A 25272-nucleotide genomic window follows, 5' to 3' on the forward strand; every position below is an offset into this window, starting at 1 on the left:
TAGTCTCTGAACAGTCACAAAATGTTCAACTGGACTATGTTTTTCATTGTCAAAATACCGCACCACAACGGACATCTGTTCATGGTGTTCACAGTCAGTAGTGTCGTTGGCAATTATTGAGACCATTTTTCCATGTGGTGAAGACACAATCTTTTGTTGCACAACGTTATGCAAGGCCACAATTAAATCATTTTGGATGCGATTACTCAGACAGGTAGCGTTTCGAGGAGATTGTTGCACATGCTTTGCCATTACAGGATCATATTTTTGGAGCATATTGACAAGATTTAGAAATAAACCTTTCTCAAAACTGTCAGCTTTTTCATTGTGACCCCTGAATGGTCTCCCACCTTTTGCTAAACACAGAACAATGTCAATCAGTCACTCCATTACAGTTTGGTTATGGCACCGTTCTTCTTGTTTAGACAGATAAGTCTGCTTGCCCTCATCCAACAATACATAAATGCTGGATCAGTGTGACCTTTGTTTGGTGCATCATTAGAGAAGAAGAAACGGCAGTAAAAGCAAAATGCTGCATCCTTTGATGAGCTATATTTTAACCACCTATACTGTTCATACCAATCGGACTGAAAACTTCTTTGTTTATTCCCTATTTTACTTCTACGAAATATGCTCAATCTAGGCTGATAAGGACCTCTAGATAATCAAGACCAAAGTTCCAATCTATTTTTTGGAATATCACAGACCGGGTCATCAGATGGAATGTTTGATGGCTTTGAATAGGAACTACACTGACCTGAACTAAGAGACAAAGTCTGTTTCTGTTGGTCATTACTCAGTTTATTGCACGCACTGGAACTGGTGGCAGCATTATCTTCACGTAAATTCTTAACAGAGGTATTTGCACTGCTATCAGCACATTCATTATAATTCAGTTTGTCTGCTCCTTTTAACAACGAACTGATCCATATTTTAAAATTAAAAGGGGGTATCATACGATTGAATTAAAACATAAAGCCACGGGCTTGTTATGCTATTTCAGTAGAGTACATGCAACAAAGATTACAAACACTGTAGACACTGCGCTGGGCACACCTGATGCGGCCACTTATATAGGTCAAATAATTTTCTAGAATAGTAGTCGGAGGAGGAGGGGAGGACCAACGGTAATGCGGCACCGCAGTAGTGGAGACGCATGCTGCGAGCGAACGCAGGCTTTCTATACATTTCTCCAACATCTATATAACACAACTTGGCGCTTATTGCATAATACAACAATCCATACTTTAAAACTAAAAGAGCGTATCATGCGATTAAATTAAAATTCAAAGCCACTTTTTTTCAGACATTAGGGCAGGGGTCTCAATCTAAAAATGACCACGAGGGCCACATGAGGACTAGATACCCCCATCACGGCCCCCAGCCCCGCCCCTTCCATGAGGCTCCGCCCCTGCCTCTTCCCACCTCTTCCCTGTCCCCCATTCCAACCCCTTCCCTGTATTTTTACGGCTGATTTTGTAAGCAAGTAGTTTTTAAGTGAGGTGAAACATGGGTATGCAAGACAAATCATCCTCCTGAAAGGGGTACAGTAATCTGGAAAAATTGAGAGCCACTTGTCTAGCAGGTTCCAGAGTAGCAGCAGTGTTAGTCTGTATCCACAAAAAGAAAAGGAGGACTTGTGGCACCCTACAGTCTAGCAGGCATTACTTGGGCCTGCCATAGCACAGGGGGAGCTGACCTTCCACTACTTCTTGCCATCCATTCCAGCCCTACATTTCACTGCAGTTTGTGCTACGCCACCATAAACCAGGATCAGTACTGGTGCAGCTTCCCCTCCACTACAAACAGGCCCAGTGTAGGCAGCGCCCGAGTTAGGGCAGCTGCAACTCGCTCCATTTATACAGGCTCGTGCTTTGGCCGCGCCCCCGGAGAGGAAGCCCCTGGCCCAGTTCCACCTCACCGGCCCCCAGCACGGCTCCCCGCGCGCGTGGTGCGCTGCCCCCGGCAACTCGCCCCGCCCCCAGCGGGCATTCTATTACATTTACGCGGATGCTCGGGGGCGGGGGGGCACGAGGCTCAATCTCGGCGCGAGCGGGCGGCGCCATGGAGCTAACGGCCCCGCCGCGGCCCTGGGCCTTCCTCTCGCTGGCGGCCGCTGCGCTGCTGCTGCCGGAGGCGGCGGGTGAGTGACGGGCCCCAGCTTCCCCCGACCCCAGAGAACAGGGAGCGAGGCGGGGCCTCTCTCGAGTGACGTCAGCGCCCGCCTCGCCGGGAGATCCTCGGGCCGCGCTTCCCTGGCTCTGGCCAGCGGCCCCGCCTAGAGGCCAATTGACAGCGGCGTCTCCGCGGGCGGAGGGAGTCCGCGCTGCGCCTGCGCGCCGCACGCTGAAGGCTCAACCGGGCGCGTGCGCTTCCCTCCCCGGCCTGGTGCGATTGACAGCGCGAGGAACGTCCCGCGCGCCAGCGGGGCCTGGGGTGCGCGGCTGCCGGTCAGCTGCGTGTCAGGCATCCCAGGCGGTGCGGGGAGGAGGGGGCACCTGCTGAAAGAGCCCGCTGGGGCTGGCGGCTCCGGCTCCTTCGCCTCGCGTCTCTGCGCAGCGGTGCTCTGGTACAGGAGCTCCGAGGAGCAGCTTCGTGCTCGGTGAATTTTAAAATCGCTGAGTTGCTTAAGGTCCCTTGGCTGTCAGCTGGAAAGGTTGGCGGAGTTTTCCCTCACATGTCCCTCAAATACTGGTCAGACGGGCCGGTGACAGGCTAATGGCTATTCGGTCTTCTCCATTGCGCTCAAGCCACTTGCCCTCGCATCTGTTGTATACAGGCTCTGCTACCACGGACGTGGCTTCCCTCCTTTGCCACACTCTTAATCAGGGATGCCTGGACCAGGGGGTGCAGTAGCACCCCTTGGCTTGAAGTAGTTATAACAACCCAAATAAATGGTTTCCGCCTTCAGCGCCCTCACTATGCCCCAGCACCAGTCCCCTTAACAGGCCCCAAACTTTGTCATTACTCTTCTCTTTGGTGCTGATCCATTTTTGATTATTCCTCCCCTTCTGTATGAAATAGCTGGTGAACTTTTCTTTTGCCAGACTCCTTTACTTGCTCATGTTAAAAAAAGTAGTGGAGACCCACCTGCGGTGCTGCCAACTCAATTTTATCAAAACTCATGCTCCTTGTGTTCTTAAAGGCTCAGCTTCTTGAGTTGTTACTGTATGAAACTCTCAGCGTTCGTTCGTTCGTTCTTTCTTTCTTTCTTTTTCAAGGTAAATTTTTAGCCCTCCTGGTTCTCGATAAAAGCTTGAAAATGTACAATAAAGATTCAAAACCAGATGGCAAACAGGAAGGACCCAAAATGTGTATTTGGAATATCTCATGATTTTAAACCACTCAGAATTTTTGCACAGCTGGGATTGGGAAGCGGGTCATTTACTTTGGGAAGCATTTGAGTTGGACACATCTTCCTTTCTTTGTTTTTTGTCAAATGTTTGTGTGATTCTGTAATCTATCAAAGTCTTTTGACTGAAAATTCTCTTTGGCAGGAAAGCTATTAATTTGCAATCGATTTTACTTGTCATATAATTAAATGTACATGTAGTGCTGTATAAACTTGTGTAACCCTTCTGCCAGGTGCAACCAGGCAGGGTTCAATATCTAGGAGTTCCTTTGCATTGATACAACACAGAACCGGCTTGAGCCCCAACCCAGTAACCTGGGAAATTTACACACCACCTCAGGCACCTCTGAGAGGCAATACTTCCCCTGTCGTAAGCACAGAGTCTGATTGTAGAAAAGAAACTTTTAATAGAAGGAGGGAAGTAACTGCATTAATTTGGGAAAACACTGCAAACAGGGTTCATAAACATAAACCATGAGTAAACGACTCACCCCCAAGTACAGTAACTCCTCACTTAATGTCTTCCAGATTAACATTATTTCATTGTTACGTCACTGATCTATTAGAAAACATGCTCATTTAAAGTTGTGCAATGCTCCCTTCTAATGTTTGGCAGCCGCCTGCTTTGTACACTGCTTGCAGGAAGAGCAGTCTTTTGTCTGGTGAAAAACATTTCCCTGGAACCTAACCTCCCCCCGCATTTACATTAATTCTTATGGGGAAATTGGATTCACTTAAAACCTTATTGCTTAAAGTAGCATTTTTCAGGAACATAACTACAACATTAAGCGAGGAGTTACTGTAGGTTGGGCAGTGTCTAAGCCAGGTTAAACCAGTCTAGGAATGGCTCTTGATGAGAGTGTGTAGCCTCCTGGCTAGGGATACCTGTCCCCACCCCTCTTATTTTTATAGTTCTCTGCTATTTGAGCCTGTGGGTTAACAAGATTCTTTCAACTGAGGGTGGCCCCCTCATTTGGGACAGGTTAAGCACAGTCCTGCTTTCCTGTGTTCCTACAATAATTACAACATTGGTAACCATATTTCACTACCCCTGCATTCAGTACTAAGGTGATTTGTACCCAACACCAGACAAAGTTGATCACTTGGACACCGCTGTATCTGCTGAATATGTAAGCAAAGCAGGAGCAAACTGTATTTACATAAACACACCCAAGTGATTTCCCCTCCCAGCTAGCTGTCAGGGAAGCATTCATTCAGACCCTGCTTACACTTACAATAAAACTTAATAGTAAGAAAAATTGTTGTATACTTTGATACCATATAGATAACCATTTGACTGAAAACATTAGCGAAGCATGCTTTCTGCTGCAGCATACTCAAAGAACTTCATAGTCATATATTTGACTAGTCTATCCACTAAACAAAATTCATATCTCCCCCAACCCCCAAACTAAAAGTATGGTTAGATTAAACTCAGCAGCGCTTCAGTTATGTTTAGTGGGCTATGATGTGGGCTTTATGCATGATACTCTGGGTTTCATGTCTTAAATTTTCATCCTTGCTTAGTGATCAAAATGTGGAAATCATTTATCCTTGTTGTTCACAAGTAAATAGATGGACCGATGACTGCATGATATATTGTTTGCATTCTCCAGTAACATTGGCTGTTGGTTCAAATGTTTTCCTCTATCCTTGCTATTCAGACCTTTGTCAATCTGGTTAAAGCATAATTTGAGTACTTTAGAATTATTTTGTTTTCATTTTAAAGTTCCAGAGAAGATTAGCTTTAAAGACTTTGTGAGTGTCTATCTCAAGCAATCAGATAGGGGAAGTACTGTAAATCTTGAAAGACAGCTGGAATTCTAGGTTAGAAATTAGACCACTGTAATTTTAAAACTGGAAACATTCAGACTTCACTGACACTGGACTTTTCCAATACCATCATTCATTTAAAAAAAATAAAAAATCTAACATCTACAGTTAACTCAGAAGATGACTTCTGAACTTGGTTATTGCACTACAATATTGTTTGTCTTATAAGCCTTGGCCTTGGAAAAATCTGCAATTAAAAACAAAATTTGATAGCTGGCCTTTGTCACAGTTCAAAGAAACTGCACCTGTATCCCCCTTCTATCATCCAGCAAGGGCACCCACTCTTAGGCTTTCAGCTCCCCAGCCATCACCTCTCTTGGGTGGAGACTCATGTCTCCCTACTGATCAGGATATTTCCAGGCTGCTGAGCTCCCCGACTACGCTATGAATCCTCCAATAATACAGATTCTTACAGTAAGCGTGCTTTGCCTTCTCTTCAGAGGCTATAAACAGAGTAATTACATACAGTTAAGATACCGCACAGCTCTTCCTAAGCAAGCACATTTATTCTTAAGGTGAAAGGCTTACAGAGAAAACAAAAGAACCTGCATGCAGGCTTATAAGCTTACCCCCTGACTCCAACAAGAACTCTGGCAGATGAACAGTCCCTCAAACCCCACCAAAGGGTTTTTCTGTGGTTACAAGTTCATAACACCTGTTAGATAAGAACTATCACCCCCAGGAATCTGTGAGACACTCTTTGATCCAGTTTGGTCATCTGGTCTGGTCCTCATGTAACTGCAGAAATTAGGTTCCTCCTCAGGCTGCAGCTGTAAAAGGATGGCTCTGGTGGTGGAAAGTTGCCTTCCCCTTCCAAGTATTTCCTAGGAATCCCACTTAACATTCTTTGTCTAGCACATTGTTTCAAAAAGTCCTTTGATGCTCATAACACTTGCAGTGTTTAAACTAGCACTATGTAGAAAAAAGGAGGTCGACTTTGCCTCTGTGTCGTTCTGGGTGGTGGTGTTAGTGCATCAATGAAATGAGGCACTTACAGCAGCGGGAGACAAATTTAGGTTTGGGTGCATCCAAAACTGACAAAATGAGTCAACTTAGGTTGACCTAACTTGATAGTGTAGACCAGTCTGAAGAGTCTAAATAGAAGAATAGAATTGTTCTTAGAAGCAGAAACTAACCAGTCACCTCATGCATGGTAGGATCCAAATAAAGATTTATTACTAATTCATAGATTAGCATTGCAGGCTACTTCAGGTTTGAAGATTGTTCTCTACAGAAATAACTGCTAGACAGATGATTTTAAAATAATAGTTTAAAATATAAGTAGGTTTTTGTTTAGGGGCTGTGAAAAATATGAAGTATTACCTGCCATGCACTGCATCCTGATTATAATGAGTGGAGCTTTTACTGTACCAAAACATCATTGCAATAAATAGAGATCTTTCTATGAATCATGATCTTTTCTAAAATTTGTAGAATTATCAAAAAATATGTAAATGCTTACAATTAAGTATATTAGTAAGGAATACCTTTATTAGTTAATGTTTCATCTCGTATGGAAGAAAACAAGATTTATGTGCGTCCCAACCATCAGGGAACAAACCAGTTTTGAAGTCTTAGTTGAGGTTCTGAATGACCTCCCCTTAACACCAGCACCTACCTGCCCATTTGGTCACCGCCTAGAGCATTTTTACCAAGCTTGGGAGCATATTACACAAGACGGTTGGGTTTTAGAAATAGTTCAGTCTGGCTATTCCATGCCTTTTATTTTTTGCCCCCCTACTCTACCCACCTGCCCGTCTTGGGTCCGTTCTCATGAGCACCTTATAAGACTGGAAGTAGATCGTCTACCACAGCTAGATGCTGTGGAACCTGTACCAACACAATACAGAGGGAAGGGTTTTTATTCCCGCTATTTCCTAACCCAGAAGAAAAGTGGTGGATGGCGACCGATAGTAGACATTTGAAAACTCAGCAAATTCATATGCTCCCAAAAATTCAAGATGGTTACCTTAGGCACAATAATCCCAGCGCTGGAACAGGGGGACAGGTTTTCAGCCATCGACCTACAAGATGCATATTTTCACATCTCAATACATCTGGCTCGCAAACGATTCCTCCGATTCACAGTGGGACACGACCGCTTCCAATACAGAGTGCTCCCATTGGGACTGTCCACAGCACTGAGGGTGTTCTCCAAAACCCTTGCAGTAGTCGCAGCTCACCTGCGCAAACAAGGGATCATATTTTTCCCATACCTAGATGATTGCCTTACCAAAGGACACTCATACACAGAGACAGAAACAATCACACAATAGACCATCAATCTCTTCCAAAGACTGGGGTTGCAAATAAACTTTCAGAAGTCACATTGATACCCACAGAACAACTAGAATTCATCAGGACACATCAGGACTCAACTCAAGCCAGAGCCCTAGCCAACAAACATCTCATAGATGTCAGTTACATCTGTCCACGAATCGAGGCATGGATGTGCCTACAATTACTAGGACACATGGCTGCCACCATGTTCGTGGCAAAATACATCAGATTACACATGCGGTGTCTTCAGGGCTGGCTGCGTTCAGTATACAAACCCACCAAACAGCCTCAACGTGGTGGTAACACCACCGACCAAGGTTTTAGCATCCCTACAATGGTGGACAAGACCAGAGAACGTCTGCATAGGGGTTCCCTTTCACCACAGGTCTCCTTCAGTCATGATCACAACAGACGCCTCCCTACAGGGCTAGGGGGCACACCTGGACCACCACACGACACAAGGCAAGTGGTCGACATCGGAAGCATGCCTTCATATAAACCTGCTAGAACTCGGAGCAGTAAGATACGCCTGTCTTCACTTCCTACCACTTATAAGAAACGAATCAATTCAAGTGATGACAGACAATGTCACATGTATATTCTATATCAACAGACAAGGGAGGGCATGATCCCACTCCCCATGCACCGAAGCCATGAGACTATGGAACTGGTGTATCCAACACCACATCGACATCTCAGCTTCTTACCTACCAGGATGCCAAAACACCACCGCCGACACATTAAGCAGATGGCTCTCACAAGAGCACGAACGGGAACTGAACCCTACAGTCTTACAACAGATATTCTATCAATGGGGGTTCCCATCTATCGATTTATGTGCCACAGCACAGAACCACAATTTTGTTCCAGGGGTGGGACTTGGTCCCCTATCCCTGGGGGACACTTTTCTAATCTAGTGGGACTAGTATGCATTCCTACCGATCCCACTACTACACAGAGTCCTATGCAAGACCAGGGATGACAAAGCCAAGATCATCTTGATTGCTCCAGCGTGGCCCAGACAGACCCGGTACCCTTACCTGCTGCATATGTCAGTTTGCCCTCCATGAACTCTTCCAATGAGACCAGACCTACTGTCACAGTCCGATGGTCAGATCCTCCATCCACAATTGGAGAAGCGCCATCTGAAAGCGTGGCTCCTCCATGGTTCCAATTACACGAGTTAACCTGTTCGGAGCAGGTTAAACACGTATTTTTGAACAGCAGACGTGAGTCCATGTGCAATACTTACCTACAAAAGTGGAAACGTTTTTCCACATGATGCCTACATAAACGACTTACTCCCTGCACTACGCCACTTCCAGTGATGCTAGACTACCTTGTGGAACTAAAGAACTCAGGTTTATCATTAAGCTCTATCAAAGCAGATCTCGTGGCGATTAACACCTTCCATGACAAAATCGACATTTACACATCCAACTACAAAACACTTCCTTGCAGGACTTCAGAACCTTTACCCTGAAGTACACCCTCCCACTCCCATGTGGGTTCTGAACTTAGTCGTCAGGGCACTCATGAGACCACCCCTTCAAACTCCTAACTACCTGCTCCTTACTATACATGTCAATGAAGGTAGCATTCCTCGTTGCCATCACATTGGCTAGAAGGGTAAGCGAGATTACCGCACTGATGGCCAATCCACCCTACATGATCCTTTTCAAGGATAAGGTAACATTGTGACCTTACCCTAAATTCCTTCCGAAAGTGGCATCCACCTTCCACATCAACCAGCCTATACACCTCCCTATGCTCTACCCTAAATCACATAAATCCTCACAGGAGGCTTCATTACACACCCTTGATGTTAGGAGGGCCATAGCCTTCTACTGAGAACAAAACTTTTCGTAAATCCCCAAGACTGTTCATTTTGACAACCAAATGATCCAGGGTACTGCGATATCCAAGCAACGACTTTCCAAGTGGATATCGGATGGTATCTAATCATGCTATCAAACCCATGACATAGAACCTCCTCCTGGGATCAGGTCCCATTCTACTCGTGCCATGGCAACACATCATACCCATTCCAGATATTTGCAAAGCCACCACATGGGCATCAGAACATACTTTGTCCAAGCACTATGCCAGGGTGGATGCCATATTAGACCCTACTGTCCTTTCTGCTGCTACTATGCACACAACTCCAAAGCCTCCCCCCAACCATAGTGGGTACTGCTCTACATTCACCTGAAGTGGAGCACCCACAGGGACAGCACTCTAAGAAGAAGAGAGGGTTACTCACCTTGTGCAATAACTGAGGTTCTTCAAGATGTGTGTCCCTGTGGGTGCTCCACTACCCAACCCCCTCCCCTCTACTTTGGAGTTCGACACGTGGACTCTACGGTAGAGAAGGAACTGAGGGGGTTGGGCTGTGCGTGCTCTGAAGAGACTCCAATGGCGCCACTAGACAGTTGCTGCTCATGGGCAACCTGACTAGGCGCTGTTACCGAAAATCTCCGATCAACAGCGCTGGGACGCACTGTCACCTGAAGCGGAGCACCCACAGGGACACACGTCTCAAAGAACCTCAATTACTGCACAAGGTGAGTAACCCTTTCTTACATAGATTCTATTTGAAGAGCTCTTATTGTAAAAATAGTTAAATATGAAACTAACATGAGGCATCTGGTTCTGATCTCACTTAAAATCAGGGCTTCTGATTTTCAGTTTTAACCAATAAGCACTGATAAAACATCCTGATAACAAAAAAATAAAATTAGTGTTTATCCACTAAACTCTGGAAAAACACCAGAAATGGTTACTTGCATCTAAGGGTCTGTCTACACAGATCAATAATGCAGACTATAGGGATGTGATTTCTAAAGTGTGCTAACTTGTTGCGCATTAATTGGTCCATGTAGATCTGCTGGTGCTTACCAAAGATTCCCTAATGCATTTTAATGTAGTGCTGTTTGAAGCAGCATTATGTTAAAGCACACTAGAGAACATTACAAAGAGACTACTCATTACAGTATACACAAAGAGGAAAGCCTTGAAAAAACCTGATTTTTGACATCTTAAAAAACCCTCAAAAATTGCAAAACATAAATACTGAAAAAATGAAATAAATAAGCCCCCCAAAACAGAAATCCTGTTTACAATGAAGTAACTACTATTGACTTCAATAGAGTTACTGTTAGTGTATATTGGAGCAAGTGAAATCAGAATCAGGTTTCAAGAGGCATCAGAATCAGCTACAGTGGAACACTGTAAATGTTCCCATTATTATTATTTGTATTAATGTAGCAACTAGGAGTCCTAGTTATGGACCGAACCCCACAGAGCTAGGTGCTGTACCACTGCAATTCAGTTACAACTCCATTTAAGAGGGCTGAGTGGGCAGCAATACTCAGAGAAAGGGCACATGATATAGATGTTAGAACAACATGAAACTTTGAACATTTACAAATCTGGAAATAGGTGGCTTTTAAGATTTGGATGTTATTGATTTCAGGCTGGTAAAAAGAGAAAATATAGGGCCTGGTTCTCCAGAACCTGGTTCTGGTTCTCTGTTATACTATTTTTACATTGATGTAAGTTACACTGGCAAAAAAAAAAAAAGCAATGGTATTGGAGAATTAGGGCATCTTCATTGGTTTGAGCTCTCTCTCTCTCTCTTTTTGGTTGCATTCCCACTTACTGAGGCTAACCAAGAATGACTTACTTTTTGGTGTACCATGAGAAAGGGGTGGAGATACATATGACTAACATTTGCCATTAAATTGAACCTAGGGTCCTTGTTGGTATGTATGGGTGAGCGTAATTTTTATAACTTCTTCGACTTAGCGGCTGTGAATCACCAAGGAACGTTTATCCCTCTGTGTTACTGCGACTTGTCTTTAATATAACTTTCCAGGATTCTTTAATTATTCTGTCTTTTCTCTTATAACATTTTCTTATTAAACCCCCCTCCTTTTATTTGTAGTGTTTGCACCATTTTACATACAACACAGAACCCCAGGCTGCCCCTGTGTTGATGATTAAATCGCTATATTTGTTGGAGTTTGTATAACACTTTGAAGATTAAAACTATGTATTTTTAATATATAAATAGTTATGTCTAGCAATGCATGGATTATTTCCTCTTCATATAAGTTCTCACTGATATATATAACATTTTTATAACTAGAATTGCCAGGATGTTAGAGAGTATAAGTTTTTTCAGTTTCTCATTAACTTAATTTAACATCTAAAATATTAAGATATCTTTTTAACTGTGAATGCTCTATTGTAAAGAACTGGAACATCTGGTTGCATGGGAATTTGCTTTGTCAGGAATCAATTATTGTAACCAGAAAGCTATTTTAAAACTACATTTAATTTAGGTCATGTATTTAACTTGTTCAGTATTGTGGATGTTAGTGTGTTTAACTGTATTAGACTATTACATTCTTAAGTCATCAGTCTCTTATTTAATTTAAAAGGACCCAACATAACTTCAAAGATTCCTCATGCACAAACTGGATGGTGGTGTATTTGATTAACATGCTGCTGTTGCTAGAATTGAACTTTCAAGTGCTGAAATATTGAGTTGAAATCAAGAGGAGCTAAAACGTTAGAATTTCTTTGTTCTCTTAAGTAACTGTAAACATTTAATTGCTTTAAGTACTGTAGCTGATTTACACAGCATTACCTGGCTAATTTTTAGTTTGGCTAGGTGATCTGCTCCTTTCTTCCAGATTTGTAATGTGTACTTATATGGAATTGTATTTTCCAGACCACCCCTCTGAAAAGTGACAAAAATTTACTTTATAGCTATATTTTACAAGGATATTAATTATAGGCTGAGCATTCTGCACATTCTTTATCATACTAATATGGATCATGATGACTACTTTTCCTTTTCCTGCCAGATGTTGACTCAGATATACTGTTTACAAGCTCAGTGCCAGGTGGTGCTGACAGATAAAAGACTATATGGTTTTCAGTGCTATATTCTTTAGTATGTAGTTCCCACAGTTCAGCTACCTGCCTTTTCTTATGCCTGCCACACAGTTATGTCTTGGAGGCTGAAACCTGTTTCACATTGTCCAGATAATGCATTCTATTTTTCTCTGAAATTCGAATATCGTAAATATGATTACAGTACTATAGCAAACTACATTTAGACAATGAAGATATTGATGGTGAAATACATTGACTAAAGAAATAAAAAGAATGAAAAATGAAAGAAAAATGATGATGAGCATCTGCTACAGAGCACTAGGAGCGGAAGAGAGCACATTTGACAAATTCCTGGTCTTGAATGATTTGGTCTCCTTTTAGGTGTGATAAGATGAAGTATGAAAACCCAACAGTGTGGAAGAAGGCTGGGCAATTTGTGATGCTATTAGGAAAAACACTATAACTGTAAAAAATTACACAACAAATAAGCAGCCAATGTGACTTTGAGGGTACTCAAAGATTTGAGGTTAGAAAACAAACTTGTGCTGTATTTAGAAAAGAAGAAAAATAACTAAACATCAATATAGAAGGAATAAGAAAGGGGCAGCAAAAAAACAGAATAAGTTACCACTAGCACACATATCTTAAGCAACTTAAGAATGGTTTTTATAAATGTATTAGGTGCTCTAAGAACATCCCCTGGCAGAGAGTATTAGTGTCAGAGAGTCTTAAGAAATCTTATACTCAATATTAATTCAAACCAATGAGGATACAATCAATGTTGCATGGATTAAAAATGACTGAAAGATTTAAATGAAGGCAACATACTGAATTGGGGAAAAAATTCGCTAAAGCTTCATTAAGGGCCCAAGTCTTCTCCCATTGAAGTCAATGAGAGATTTAGGAGAAATGGCATATTAATGAAATTCACAGAAAGAACTAAATACAAAGAAATTGCAAACATGAGGATCAGTGGAGGTAGAAAAGTAGCTTAGAGCCACCTTTGTCTCCCCACATTCTGGCACAACCACACCAAGAATACGTTTGACACAGTCAAGAAATTAGCCCACTGTAATTTACATAGGTCTAATGCCTCTAGGCATTGCCTCTTGGGGAGAGTGCTTCCTCCTCCTCCTTCCCAGCATGGCTTTGTCTTTGCAAAGGCCTGAGCTCACAATGCTGGTCCTTAAGTACTAGGGTAACCTTCTTTATCTATCTAGGTTATCTCAGTATCTACAGTATTCCCTTCTACTTTTCAATACTTATTCTAAGGAATATCTTTAATACTGAACGTTTTTTTTAATTATCTAAGACAACTGGCAAACTTTAAAGGGCCACTATACTACATATTCAAAGTACTGTAGAAGAATTAATTCATAGTAATAGATTTTTCAATTGTACTAGTGTAGTAGATCAAGCTTTTAATAAAAATAAGAAGTGAGGCTGAAATGATTTTTACTGAGACCATATAATAGCTCTACTATGGTTAGCAAGGATTAGCACCAGCTAGAGTGTTGTTCATTGGCAGAGTTGAACTATAGTGTCACTATAGGGTATAAAACTTAAGAAGGGTTTATACTGCTTCTCTAGTAAACAATTCTGTTCAGTTAGCAGTGACTCCATAGCTGAGGGTGTACTGAGATTTGCATTAAATGTAAGATAGCAATCCCTGGATTGCACATGTATAAATGATTGAATTTAATCTCCATATTTTACATTCTAACTGTTTCTATTTGCATTTTTCTCTAATATTGCATTTTCTATAACTATTTTTCTAAAAAATGTAACTTTAGCAGAGGAAACATTTTAAAATGCTCCCCTTTTGAAATTTGGCCCTGAGTCACTTTTGTTCAGTCTCTTGTACCTAAAGAACCAAAGTTATCACATACTCCAAGCTTCAATCACATACACATTCTAATCAGACAGAAGCAACTTTCCATGTATTTATATATAACCAATAACATTTACTACCATAGTTTCACTTCCTAGTTTAGCTCTACAAAGAGTTAAGTGACATATCCATTTTCTAATGCTGCTAGCTAACCTCCTGGCTTCAAGCTCCACGGTGGACTGAAGTTTTGTTTCAGAGTGCTAGAAAGCAATTAAAAATGTAAAAACATGAAACTTCATCTTAGGTAACATACAGTAGAGTACAAATGCAAAATTGTGCTATTTCAGTGTTACAGATCCCTGGGTATTTTAGAGCACAACTGCCTTTACTTTATTTTTAATTGTTTACATTTTTATTTGTTTTGTAATACTGTTTTTTTTTTCTGTCTATTGATCTAGCTGGAAGTCCTTGCTTTTTGGACAAGACTCGCCTTATAAAGAAAGGAGCTGCACGCTTGAAGCGAGAAAATATAGATAGAATTCACGACTCAGTGGCCTTTTTTGAAACTGGTGGAGTCACATCTATTCCAGATGCTCCACAAATTTCTCATCAAATACTTGGAATAGAAGGATCAATTAGTAAGCCAATAATACTGAGAGAAACCTGATTATTCATTTATACTAATCAGTGTTCCAACAATTCATACAAATTGTTAATCTAGGGTGTTTTTGTTTTGATCTTTTCCCCTCACATTGCTTATTCCCTAACACTGGGTGATAATTCTAGTCCTAGATTCACCTCTCTCAAACAGGCTGGATGGACAGCATTAGAAACCAAAACTCTTTTTGTGCCTACACAAAACAAGAATGGGAATTTTGCCATTGTCTTCAGTGGGGTCAGTATTTCACACTCAGAGCCTCTATGAAGTAGTGAGTTCTTTGCCACTGGGCCACAGGGCCAATCCTTGTCTATATTCATTTTTATGTCAGTCTGTCTACTCTTGTATCTAATTATATTCTAACTTTTTTTTCTGTTTTAGTTCCAGTGTACGTTCTCATTAATTCCAAAGACTTAATTCTTAAGTGTTTGACTCAAAAGCTGTTAAAGCAGAGAATCATTGATCCAAAATATCAGTGGGTTGGTCCCATAGGACTGATAACCAAAGGTAATTATATTTTTAATATTTGCAGCCAATTTACACCTTCTAGTTTGACTTTTGCACTGAGCTGAACTGTAATAGAATATGCAAACAAGAGTAGTTTGGATAAATGTATTGCATTTGATTGGAATCATAAATGGATTCTGAGGAAAAATAACCAATCAGGAGTAATATAAGTAGAGAGTAATCTAAACAGTTTGAAGGGTATATTTGGTAAAATTCTAAGGCTGAAATTATTGGTATAAAAAGAAGAAAAAGTTTTATTTTAAGGAAATATTCATCTATGGGGCAAATGTGGATCCACATCCATTTAAGATTGTATAGTTTGAGCTGCTGCCAGCAACGCAGATAAATCAGCTCTCTAAAGTTATGGGTACATAACTGGCTGAAAAGGGAAACTGCTTAAAAGATTTTGGTCATCTTCCCTTTGCAGTTAGGCTCCATGTTTTACTTCTGGGGGAATTCTGGCCCAAAAAATTAAAAATTTGGTGCACAATATTTTAAAATTCTGCAAAATTCTGCATATTTTATTTGTCAAAATAACACAATATAATCACACCAGTTTCATTTATTTTTGGTCATTTATTTCAAAATACCAGTCAGCAAATATGTCTGTAACAATACAGACAACAAAAAAGATTCAGGAAATGTTTTTTGACAAATAGTTTCCTTACTAGGCATATTAATACAGAACTCTGAGTAATAATTCATTTAGACTAGAATACAGAACCGTATTTCCCATACCCTTCAGAAGCAATGCAAAGGCTTGGGGAAGTTGGGGTAATGGAGGAACTGAGGGAGAGAGAAATAAATTGCTGGGAAGGAGCTGGGTGTGAACTTGGAGGGTTGTTGCGTATGGATGGGAAAAGTATGGAACAGGCTTTTTTGGGAGATGGGGAGGGATTGTTAGGGAGCTTCCCCCATGCAGACCCTGGCTGACCTTTAGCCTCTCCCATTCAGTCAGGCACATCTGCCCCATCCCCATGTGTTCCTGTACCTCCATGTGTCCTTGCACCCCTTGTCCACATGTGTTCCTCCACCCCACTCAGACACCCACTCCTCCCATCGCCATGTGGCCCTGTACCTCCTCCCCCATCTCTATGTGTATCTGTGCCCCCACCCAGCGTGCTCTGTCCCTATGTAGCTCTGTACCCCCTCCCCAATCACCGTGTGGCCCTGTGCCTCCACTCCCATTCAGCTTCTGCCACAATCTGTCCTCCCCCACTAGCCCTTATGAGCCCTTGCCTGACCCCCCAGTACCCCACACTGTTTGTCTCCCCATAGCCTCTGTCTCCTGATCTGGCCTGACAGGTGCTGCAAAGAAGGCAGGCTCTTTCTCTTCCCTAGATGCAGGGAACTGCTGCTTTGTTCTAGCACCACATCGCCCTCTGGTGGGCAAAAGGCGGAACTTCAGCAACATTTCAGCAGAAACTTTTTTCTGCACAACAAATTAAAGATATGCACACCTCATTAATTATGCATGCACTCAGTAGCACAGAATTTCCCCAGGAGTAATGTTTAGACAACTTGACATAGAAGGAAGTTGACTGTTTGTAAATTGTGTCCTTGTGTTTGCAGTGCTCTGTATGTAGGAGTTCTTAAAGAAACTGACTAGAACATCTATCTTATTTGGAGGGAGGAAGTAAAGGAGAGAAGATGCTTTAAATGTGGGAGAAAGACATAAAATATGAACGTGGAAGTGCTAGAAACAATGCAAAAAAAAAAAAAAAGAAAGAGAACAAAAGAAAAGAAAAGGAAAACTGGGAAAAGAAAGGCAAAAGAGAGAGCAGCCAAATAGGGACCAAAATGAGATGATGAAGAGATGATGTGAGAAGAGAAAAAGGAAGGCTTTATTTTTTTTTATTGAACTCCCAAAACCTCTTCCCTATCCATCTTGACTGGGCTCACTGTTTTCATTAAACTGAATTTTCAAATATAAGACTACATCAATTTTGGGAGCTTCAGGCTTGCTTTTCACCCAGAGCCCAATAAGTAAACAGCAGTGTATGTATGATCTTTTTTAATAAAGCCTAGAGACACCTGTACAGAGTTCGAATCTAGGATTGTATTGGAATGATGATTTTGATTTAGTATTTCCTGTATTTCTGCTATTTTTAGCATTTGATGTTCATATGTACAGTCTTAAGAAAATCTAAGGAAGATTATTATTCTTGCTGAGTGGAGGGGTAATTGTAATTTGTAATTATGATTTGTAGATTGTGTCTACAAATTTAGGGTCATATAATCACCTGTCCAAATAAACACTTTCATTAATTTCAATGGGAGTTTAAAAAAAATTCAATATATTCCTCAAGTATAATAAGGCCCCAGAGTACTTATCACTTCCCCATGGAAAATCCCTGTGTGGAGGAAAAGTCTGAAAAAAAATTCAAAGTGCTTTTTCATTTTCTTCTTAATCTCTACTATCTAAACTTCTTAATGTTTTAAACGTTTGCAATACTTGAAGCTATACCAGACTTGTGAGACTTCAGAGTTCTTTTCGTAAGATCTTATTTTCTTCCAGGCCCTCTGAAGTCAAGTGGAGGAGCAGTGGACTGAGAGTCAGGAGACCTGGGTTATATGCCCTGCTCTAACACTGACCTGCTGTGTGACTTTGGACAAGTCACTTCCCCTGTGTGTGCCTCAATTTCTATTCCTGGTAAAGTGGTAATAATATCATCCTCTGTGTAAGGCACTTTGAGATCTACAGATGAAAAGTGAAATACGGGCCTGATCCAAAACCCACTGAAGTCAATGGAAGTCTCCCTAAGGATATGTCTATATTGTAATCACAGGGAGCGATTGCAGCTCGAGTAGACATACATACACAACTTTAATCTGACTAGCAGCATGCATTTCAGTGAGGGCTGCACAAGCTTGCCTGGAACCCTGGGTAGTTACTCACAGGGCTTGCCCTTGCTGAAGTGTGCGCTGGCCACAGTTTCACTACTCCAGTACACAAGCTAGCTAAACTGAAGCTAGCTTGGGTATGTCTACTTAAACTGTGACTATACCCCATGACTGCTGTACAGACATATCCTGAGCCTAAAAGCTGAATATTAATTATTATTATTTTATAATTATTTATTCTGTATCTGACATAATACCCTACTTTCATTTAATTATATTATTGGTTTGTATTCACTAAATAGTGGAATCTGTGTAGTAAACCCCAAGTAAAGAAAAATGCTATCATATTTAGAGTTCTCCAAATTATTTGTTCACATATCCCACCATCTGCTTATCCTTTCCTCCTTAGCTATTTATTAACATCATTTATGTTTTGAGAAAAATGGAGTGTGGGGATTGGACCATTTTCACACATCATCAGTGTGATGCACTGGAGCCCATGGCACAAGCATAACTGTTTTACTTTCCTATGTGTCCTCTACATTAGAGGTGGCTGATGAAAAGAATGGTAGAATCCAACCATACAGAAGACTTCAACTATGGTAACACCATTAGTTACTTTATATCATTATTAATTTTAAAATATTTTATTGTAAATGTTTATTTCTAGAATCACAAAGATTTGTTTTAACTGATGACGGTAGCCTGGAAATTTATAATATTCATGGAAGTGACTCTGGAAGTTACATTTGCAATGTCATCTATGTACATAACAATAAACATGTGACAACAGAAATCCATTTCATGGTCTATGGTAAGTGAAGCTTTATTGTTTTTATTTTTGAAATGCTTTTACTCAAATGTTGGTTTTTACTATAACGTTCATTTCAGGTTTGTTATTAAAATACATGAATATTCAAATGATCTGGAAGCATAATGCCATAAAAGTACCTAAACATTTAAATTGTGTGCAAGTACGCTTTAAGGAGACTGCTTAGAGAAAAAACGTAAAATTATGTACAGAGATAGTTACTTCTCTGCTTACATGGTATACATGTGGCTAATTATTTCTAGTACACCTTGAAAAGGAAATGATTACAGAAAAGGAATTGTGAAGTGACATTACAACACTGGCGAAGCAAACTTGTCACAAATAAATTCACCCCTGGAAACTCCCTCTTGGTTGCATGAACCTCATAATGCATAATTTTTTTCTGACTGTAAAGCTCCAGAGCCATTCAAATCTTGTGCACTTTGTAGCTGAAGAGGTACATCATACACGCTGGAGTATAAAGGGTTTATACCAGAGTGAGATTGGATTGTAGTGCTACTGAGGTATAGAGTAACTGCCATGGCTCCTGAAATCCCCGGAGCCAGGTGCCTCTGAAGGACACAGTTAGTGACTCAGAGACTTGTTTAAATGTATGGGAGGAGTGCTTGTTCACAGGGCAGAAGTTGGGAGATATTAGAATGGTGTCATGGAAAGCAAGAGAATTTGAGGGGAACTTCAGGCAGAGTTGGAGATGGAGTCTCAATTATTTTATTTGTATTCAAAATTTGCTTGATTTGAAATATCTGAACTCATTATGATTAAACTGAACTGGTTAGAAAAGTATGGAGAGGCCCTTAGTGTCTAACAAGTACACTAGATTTCTCCCTACTTACAGGAGGTTTCTAGAATTTTTTAAGAAGTGTGTGAGTTTCTCTTCCTCTGTCTGTCTTTCCTTGGCTATTGTTGTAGGAAAGCAAGGCTAAAGAAGTGTTTTTTGTGCTTTTGTTCCAAGGGCAAGGAGGTCTATGATCATTCTCACTTCTTCTAGAAGGACATTCCATAGTCTCAGATCAGCTTCTGTAAAAGCTCAGTTCTCCCCTCTCCCCTCCAAGTTTGACCCTTTGTGTTGACCGTTTTATTGTTATTATGGAACATATCTGTCAAGGGAGGAATGAGCTACTGGGAATTTTGGGTTGAAATCTGAAGTTTCATGTCCAAGATGACAAAACTGCAAGGGAGGTACATAATATTGATTGGTATTTTAAATGATATGCCTGCATATTAAATTATTACATCCTAAATTATGCTGATATTGAGTGTTTCCTAGTGTGTATCTACAGAATGAAAAAGTTGGAATATAAAATCCCTGTGCTTCCAAATTCAAAGCAGCTCAAGGGGTAACTAAACTAATGCTGCACTGCCACCTGGTGGACATATGAAGGGAACAGTACCATGATACTATCTTGATCCATGACTCAATTGTACATTTGGATTCCAGTTTTATTTCAAAACATACAGAATGATTTGCTCACAAATCTGCCAGGATAAACCTTTTTCCAAGCATTCCCTGTGTGTGTTTGCATTTAATTGCAGGAAAACGTGCACTACCTTCAAATGGAAATTTAATATAACAGTTCTCATGGAACACAAACATAAGGTCTGAGCTGAACACCTTGTGCAAGGTGCTGAGCGTCTCAAGTCCCATTGCAGTCAGTCCCATTGTCTCAGTCCCATTGCAGCTTCACAGGATCAAGATCATTAAAATACCTGGAATGTAAACTACAATATTCCTTTCAAGATAACTGTGGCATAGTAGCTGAGGTTTAGACTCTGTAGAAATTATTAAAAATGTACTTGGATGGAGGGGGTATACATAGTCCTTGAGATTAGCATCATGATGTCACAAATAACATCCAAGATTTTACAAGTGGATGCTACAGGGAAGCTTCTAAATCCTGATTTAGGTAGGCAGTGTGGTCGATTGGTTAGGGCACTGACTTAGGAGTCAGGAGATATGGGTTATATTCTTGTCTCTTCCACTGACCTGCTGTGTGATTTTGGGGCAAGTCAGTTCATCTCTCCATGCTTCAATGTCTCCACCAGTAAAATGGGAATAATTACCTTTTGTAAAATACTTTAAAGGTCTATGGATGAAAACTGTTAGACAATAGGTTATTATTATTTAATAAGTGGCTTGATTTTCAGAAGTGCTAAGCACTTAGCAATTCCCATTTAGGTTTACTTAACTTAAAGTGCTTTATACTTTCACTTTGGTAATAGATAACACAGTAAGAATCTGACACTTTCAACTTTAAACATTGTTACTGAGATAGTTAGCTTCAGTATTTTGCAACGTCAGCAAACTGAGAGCTGGATCCTGCATACAATTGTTGAACAGGGACAGTATGCCCAAAGGACAAAGTGAAATGCTCTTGACTGACAAAGATGGACAACCAACAGATCCTCTAGGGGAATAAGTTTACAGTATAACAAAGAAAATATGTAAAGAATGAATGCTTTATAATCTGGATATTAGTTCTTGTTTAATTTATTACAAGCAAAGTAAAGGAGAGGATAAGTCAAACTATATAGGTGCATCTAGTTTAGTGCATAAGTATTGTCGGACTATATTAAGCTTCCAAAAGTCACTAAATCTTGTTGATATGTCTTTGGAGAAACTAAGATAGTAAAAACCAAAATCTCTAAGATAAAGAATTACTAATATAACTATTGAGATGAAAAGGAACACTAATGCCCCTAGTTAAAGAACAGGTGCAAATGTGTGAGCTAGCCAAAGCTGTTTCTCTTAGGGTCTGGTTTAGACTGATTCACTATTCATACATTACTTCTTAACTACTGAATAAAATGAAATGATAGAATTTTTTTAATACTCCAGTTGCTACATGCATGCTGTTGTTGCCTTGCTCCATCTCATCTGGGAGAGTCTATGTCTGCAGACAGCAATATTGTAGGAAGGTAACCAAGCCTATTGCTCACCAACTAGAGTGAATACTGAGCATTAACGCTGTGAGAGCAAGTGCTCAAAAGTTAGGACGTTCCAAAAGTTTAAGTTGCTCAGGCAATGTTAACACATCTGTGTTACTCATATGGTTATTTTCTATTCCTGTTTCACTTGCTGACTATACAACTTTAAATTATTACTTTCTTCTCATTGTAGACCATAAAATAGATAGAATGTGATTGCCCTTCCATTACCAGAGCAACCTTAGTTTCTAAGATTTCCAGACTTTTTAGTGTTTGGTTTTTGCAGCAGTATCATTTCATTGCATTAATTCTAGGGTGTTTTTCCCCCATTTAATACTTTTTTGACTACTATCAAACAAATGATCAGGAATACATAACAAGAAGATACCAAAACTTAGCTTAGCTACTATGGTGTCAAGCACTATATATTACTAGTAGCTGAAAGCCCATGCTGTCGCATGGGTGTGGCAGCTGGGCCAAGCAATCCACCATATGTGCAGCCTCTTTCATACAGCCGATGAAATTGTTGCATGCAAATTAGCTGTAGAGAAAGGAGGGTGATTGGTTGAATTATCTCTGATCTCACAGTGTTCTAGGACTCTTGGCAAGGCAGAGATACATGCTTTGCTGTCACACAGGTGTAATTCATGAAGTCAGAATGGCTGAGAATTTAACAGTTGGATCCTAATGGAGCACAAATCCCCATGATAATTGAACTTGGTGATATTTTGAATAAAAAGAGCTCTCAGCCATGTTTGTAGCTGTTTCCATCGTTTGACAGTGACTCAACAGACATTCTGGGCTTCAGAGTGACACACAGAATGACAATCCTGGTATCTTAATACATGGATATATATATATATATATATATATATATAGCTAATTAGAAGGAGATATATAGATTAGATAAAATAGAAAGTTTATATAATTGACAGAGCATTTTCATTTTTATAGTATATCATAAGCCAGGGAAAAGTATACATCTATCATCTGAATTCAAAACAGAAACCTGTGAAACCAATGCAGTCACTTCATTTGAAAAACAACTATTAGAAAATATGGAGAACTTAATCCGTGATCTTCAATGTGAGATCCGGCAGTGGAACTCACAATGCCATGCAGCTACAGATACTATGGCGATGCTAACACACAAACTTACATTTCAGTTTGTGGGTAAGATATATATTTTTCTATTAATTAAATATTCTGTTACTTACAAATGACATACATGAGGAAATGTTGCATGATTTACATATAGCAAAGGAAGAAAAACAATACATGATATTTGTGGTAAAATATGTTTTTGCATCTGTGTTCCCATGTCAAAAACTATAGATCATATACTCTGAGAAGTATCTCGTTTGCCCTCGATTTTCACAACTCAACAGTTAGTTCTTTTGATTCTGATTCTGCTCCCATTGAAATCAATATCAAGATTCCCCAGTGATTTCAAAGTACACCATCAGGTCATAAATACGTTAACTTCAGTCTTTAGAGTCTAGTTTGAGGTTTAGCCTAGATGCTGTGGTAATAGGTTCTCCAGAAATACCTTAGATTAATTTAGATAGAGGGTTAGACAATTAATTCCAATGTATAAGGATCAGCTTTTACACCATGAACTAAGATCAAAGGAGCTATCTACCTTGATTTTTGGTAATTTTATGTACAAAAAATAAAAAAATGCTGAACATAAAAAGAAGTAAACCTAACCCACAGAGGCTGGATAGCCAAAAGAAGATGGATTCAGAAAACTTTTTTATATTGGAAATATTAGTTCTAGTGTAATATATATCAACATTAAAAACTTCTACTTGAATTAGTCACCTAGAATAATTTGTATTTATTTTACAAGGGAGTAAAAAAATCTTTGTCCCCCCCTCCATTATTTCAAGCATCATGTAAACAAAGAATCAATCAACATATGGATGGTTTGTTGTTTTTTAATTTGTTCATTTTTTGTGTGTGAGATCTCTCATGCATATTCAAATAAGAGTTCTAAATTAAATAGAGATTTTGACTGCTTCTTCATTAAATAAGTTAAAGCAATTGGGAACATTTATCAATGGACACAGGTCAAGAAAGCTCATATCTGCAATTTCAAATTGATTATATGATTATCTGTCTGCACCTAGATGCTATACAGTGGTGATGACCATATTATAAATACATAGAATGGATAGATTAAATAAGAAATGTTGGATGAACTCAGCTGTATTTGGTTACTGATCCACTCATTTGGGGAAAAAGGTCAACATGATGATATAGAGATAGGGGATTCATATCTGCTGTCACAGTCTGTTCACATTCTGCAGTTAAATGAGGGATTCCAAAATGATAGATTTACATTACTCCAAAAGTTTCCATACTAGAGCAGACCATACTGTGTTCAGTCTGGTATCCTGCCTTTGGGAATGGTGATTCAGAACAAAGTGAAAACATCTGTACTTGCAGTGAGTCACTTGTACAAAGTTTCAGCATGCAGGTGGGGTAGGGGCATTATTTCTTCAGTCCTGCAGGAAGTTAAGTTTTAGATCAAAATCATCATGGTTTCTGCTACTGATCTATTTTTTTCATCTGAAATCAACTTTAAAATGGAAACTACTAGCTTAGAGTAACTGCCTGTGTTATACTTCTTTATATATATGTCTAGTCTCCTTAGCTACCTTACCTGTTAAAATTAATTATGGCATCTATTCTTGATTCCGTGCTTGATGACCATTACCAAGCAACTAGAGTGGGGATACAAATGAAAAAAGCTGATTTTTTTCAGACATTTTAATTACACCTCCCCCCACTCCCACTCTCTACCAGCCCTATAAGCTCTCAGAATTTTCAAATAGATCAAAACTTTTTAGACCCCTCTCATATTAATGTAAAACATTCAAATTAAAATATTAAATATCATTCTTTCTCTGTTAATTTGCAGTTTTTCCTTTTGCACTGGCATTTGCAGAGCCCTGTAAAAGTTCAAAATGTGAAAATTCCACCAATTACATCAAAAAGGTACAACTATTTTATTAAGAAAATAATAAAAATGTCATATTTTGAAGCATTGATTCTTGATCACAGTTTTCTCACACTATGGTTATATTAAAAGTCATGATAGATAGAAAAGGACGCTTACTGCATTAGTATTGCATTTAATAGGGAATCTGAGATACTTCTGTGAGAGTTTGAAACAATGGCACTTTATAGTTTGGTGCTTTTTTATAGACTGATTCATTCTAACATCACATCCAACAATAAGCCCCCTAAACACTTTGCTAGGTGCTGTATTTCTGGAGAAAGACACAGGCCACATGCAG

At 39.9% G+C, this 25272-nt stretch overlaps 1 protein-coding gene across 1 annotated transcript in view; it reads left to right on the forward strand.

Moving 5' to 3' along the window:
* The first annotated feature begins 2064 nt into the window (after positions 1-2064).
* Positions 2065-25272, forward strand: part of LOC141981883 (zona pellucida-binding protein 1-like) — a 34626-nt gene continuing 11418 nt past the window's right edge. Inside the window, exons 1-6 of the mRNA XM_074943512.1 lie at positions 2065-2143; positions 14660-14839; positions 15241-15366; positions 18881-19024; positions 22922-23140; positions 24894-24970. Coding sequence (XP_074799613.1) covers positions 2065-2143; positions 14660-14839; positions 15241-15366; positions 18881-19024; positions 22922-23140; positions 24894-24970 — 825 coding nt within the window. The remainder of the gene's footprint in view (positions 2144-14659; positions 14840-15240; positions 15367-18880; positions 19025-22921; positions 23141-24893; positions 24971-25272) is intronic.

Source organism: Natator depressus, chromosome 2 (genome assembly GCF_965152275.1).
Source record: "Natator depressus isolate rNatDep1 chromosome 2, rNatDep2.hap1, whole genome shotgun sequence".
Taxonomy (NCBI): domain Eukaryota; kingdom Metazoa; phylum Chordata; order Testudines; family Cheloniidae; genus Natator; species Natator depressus.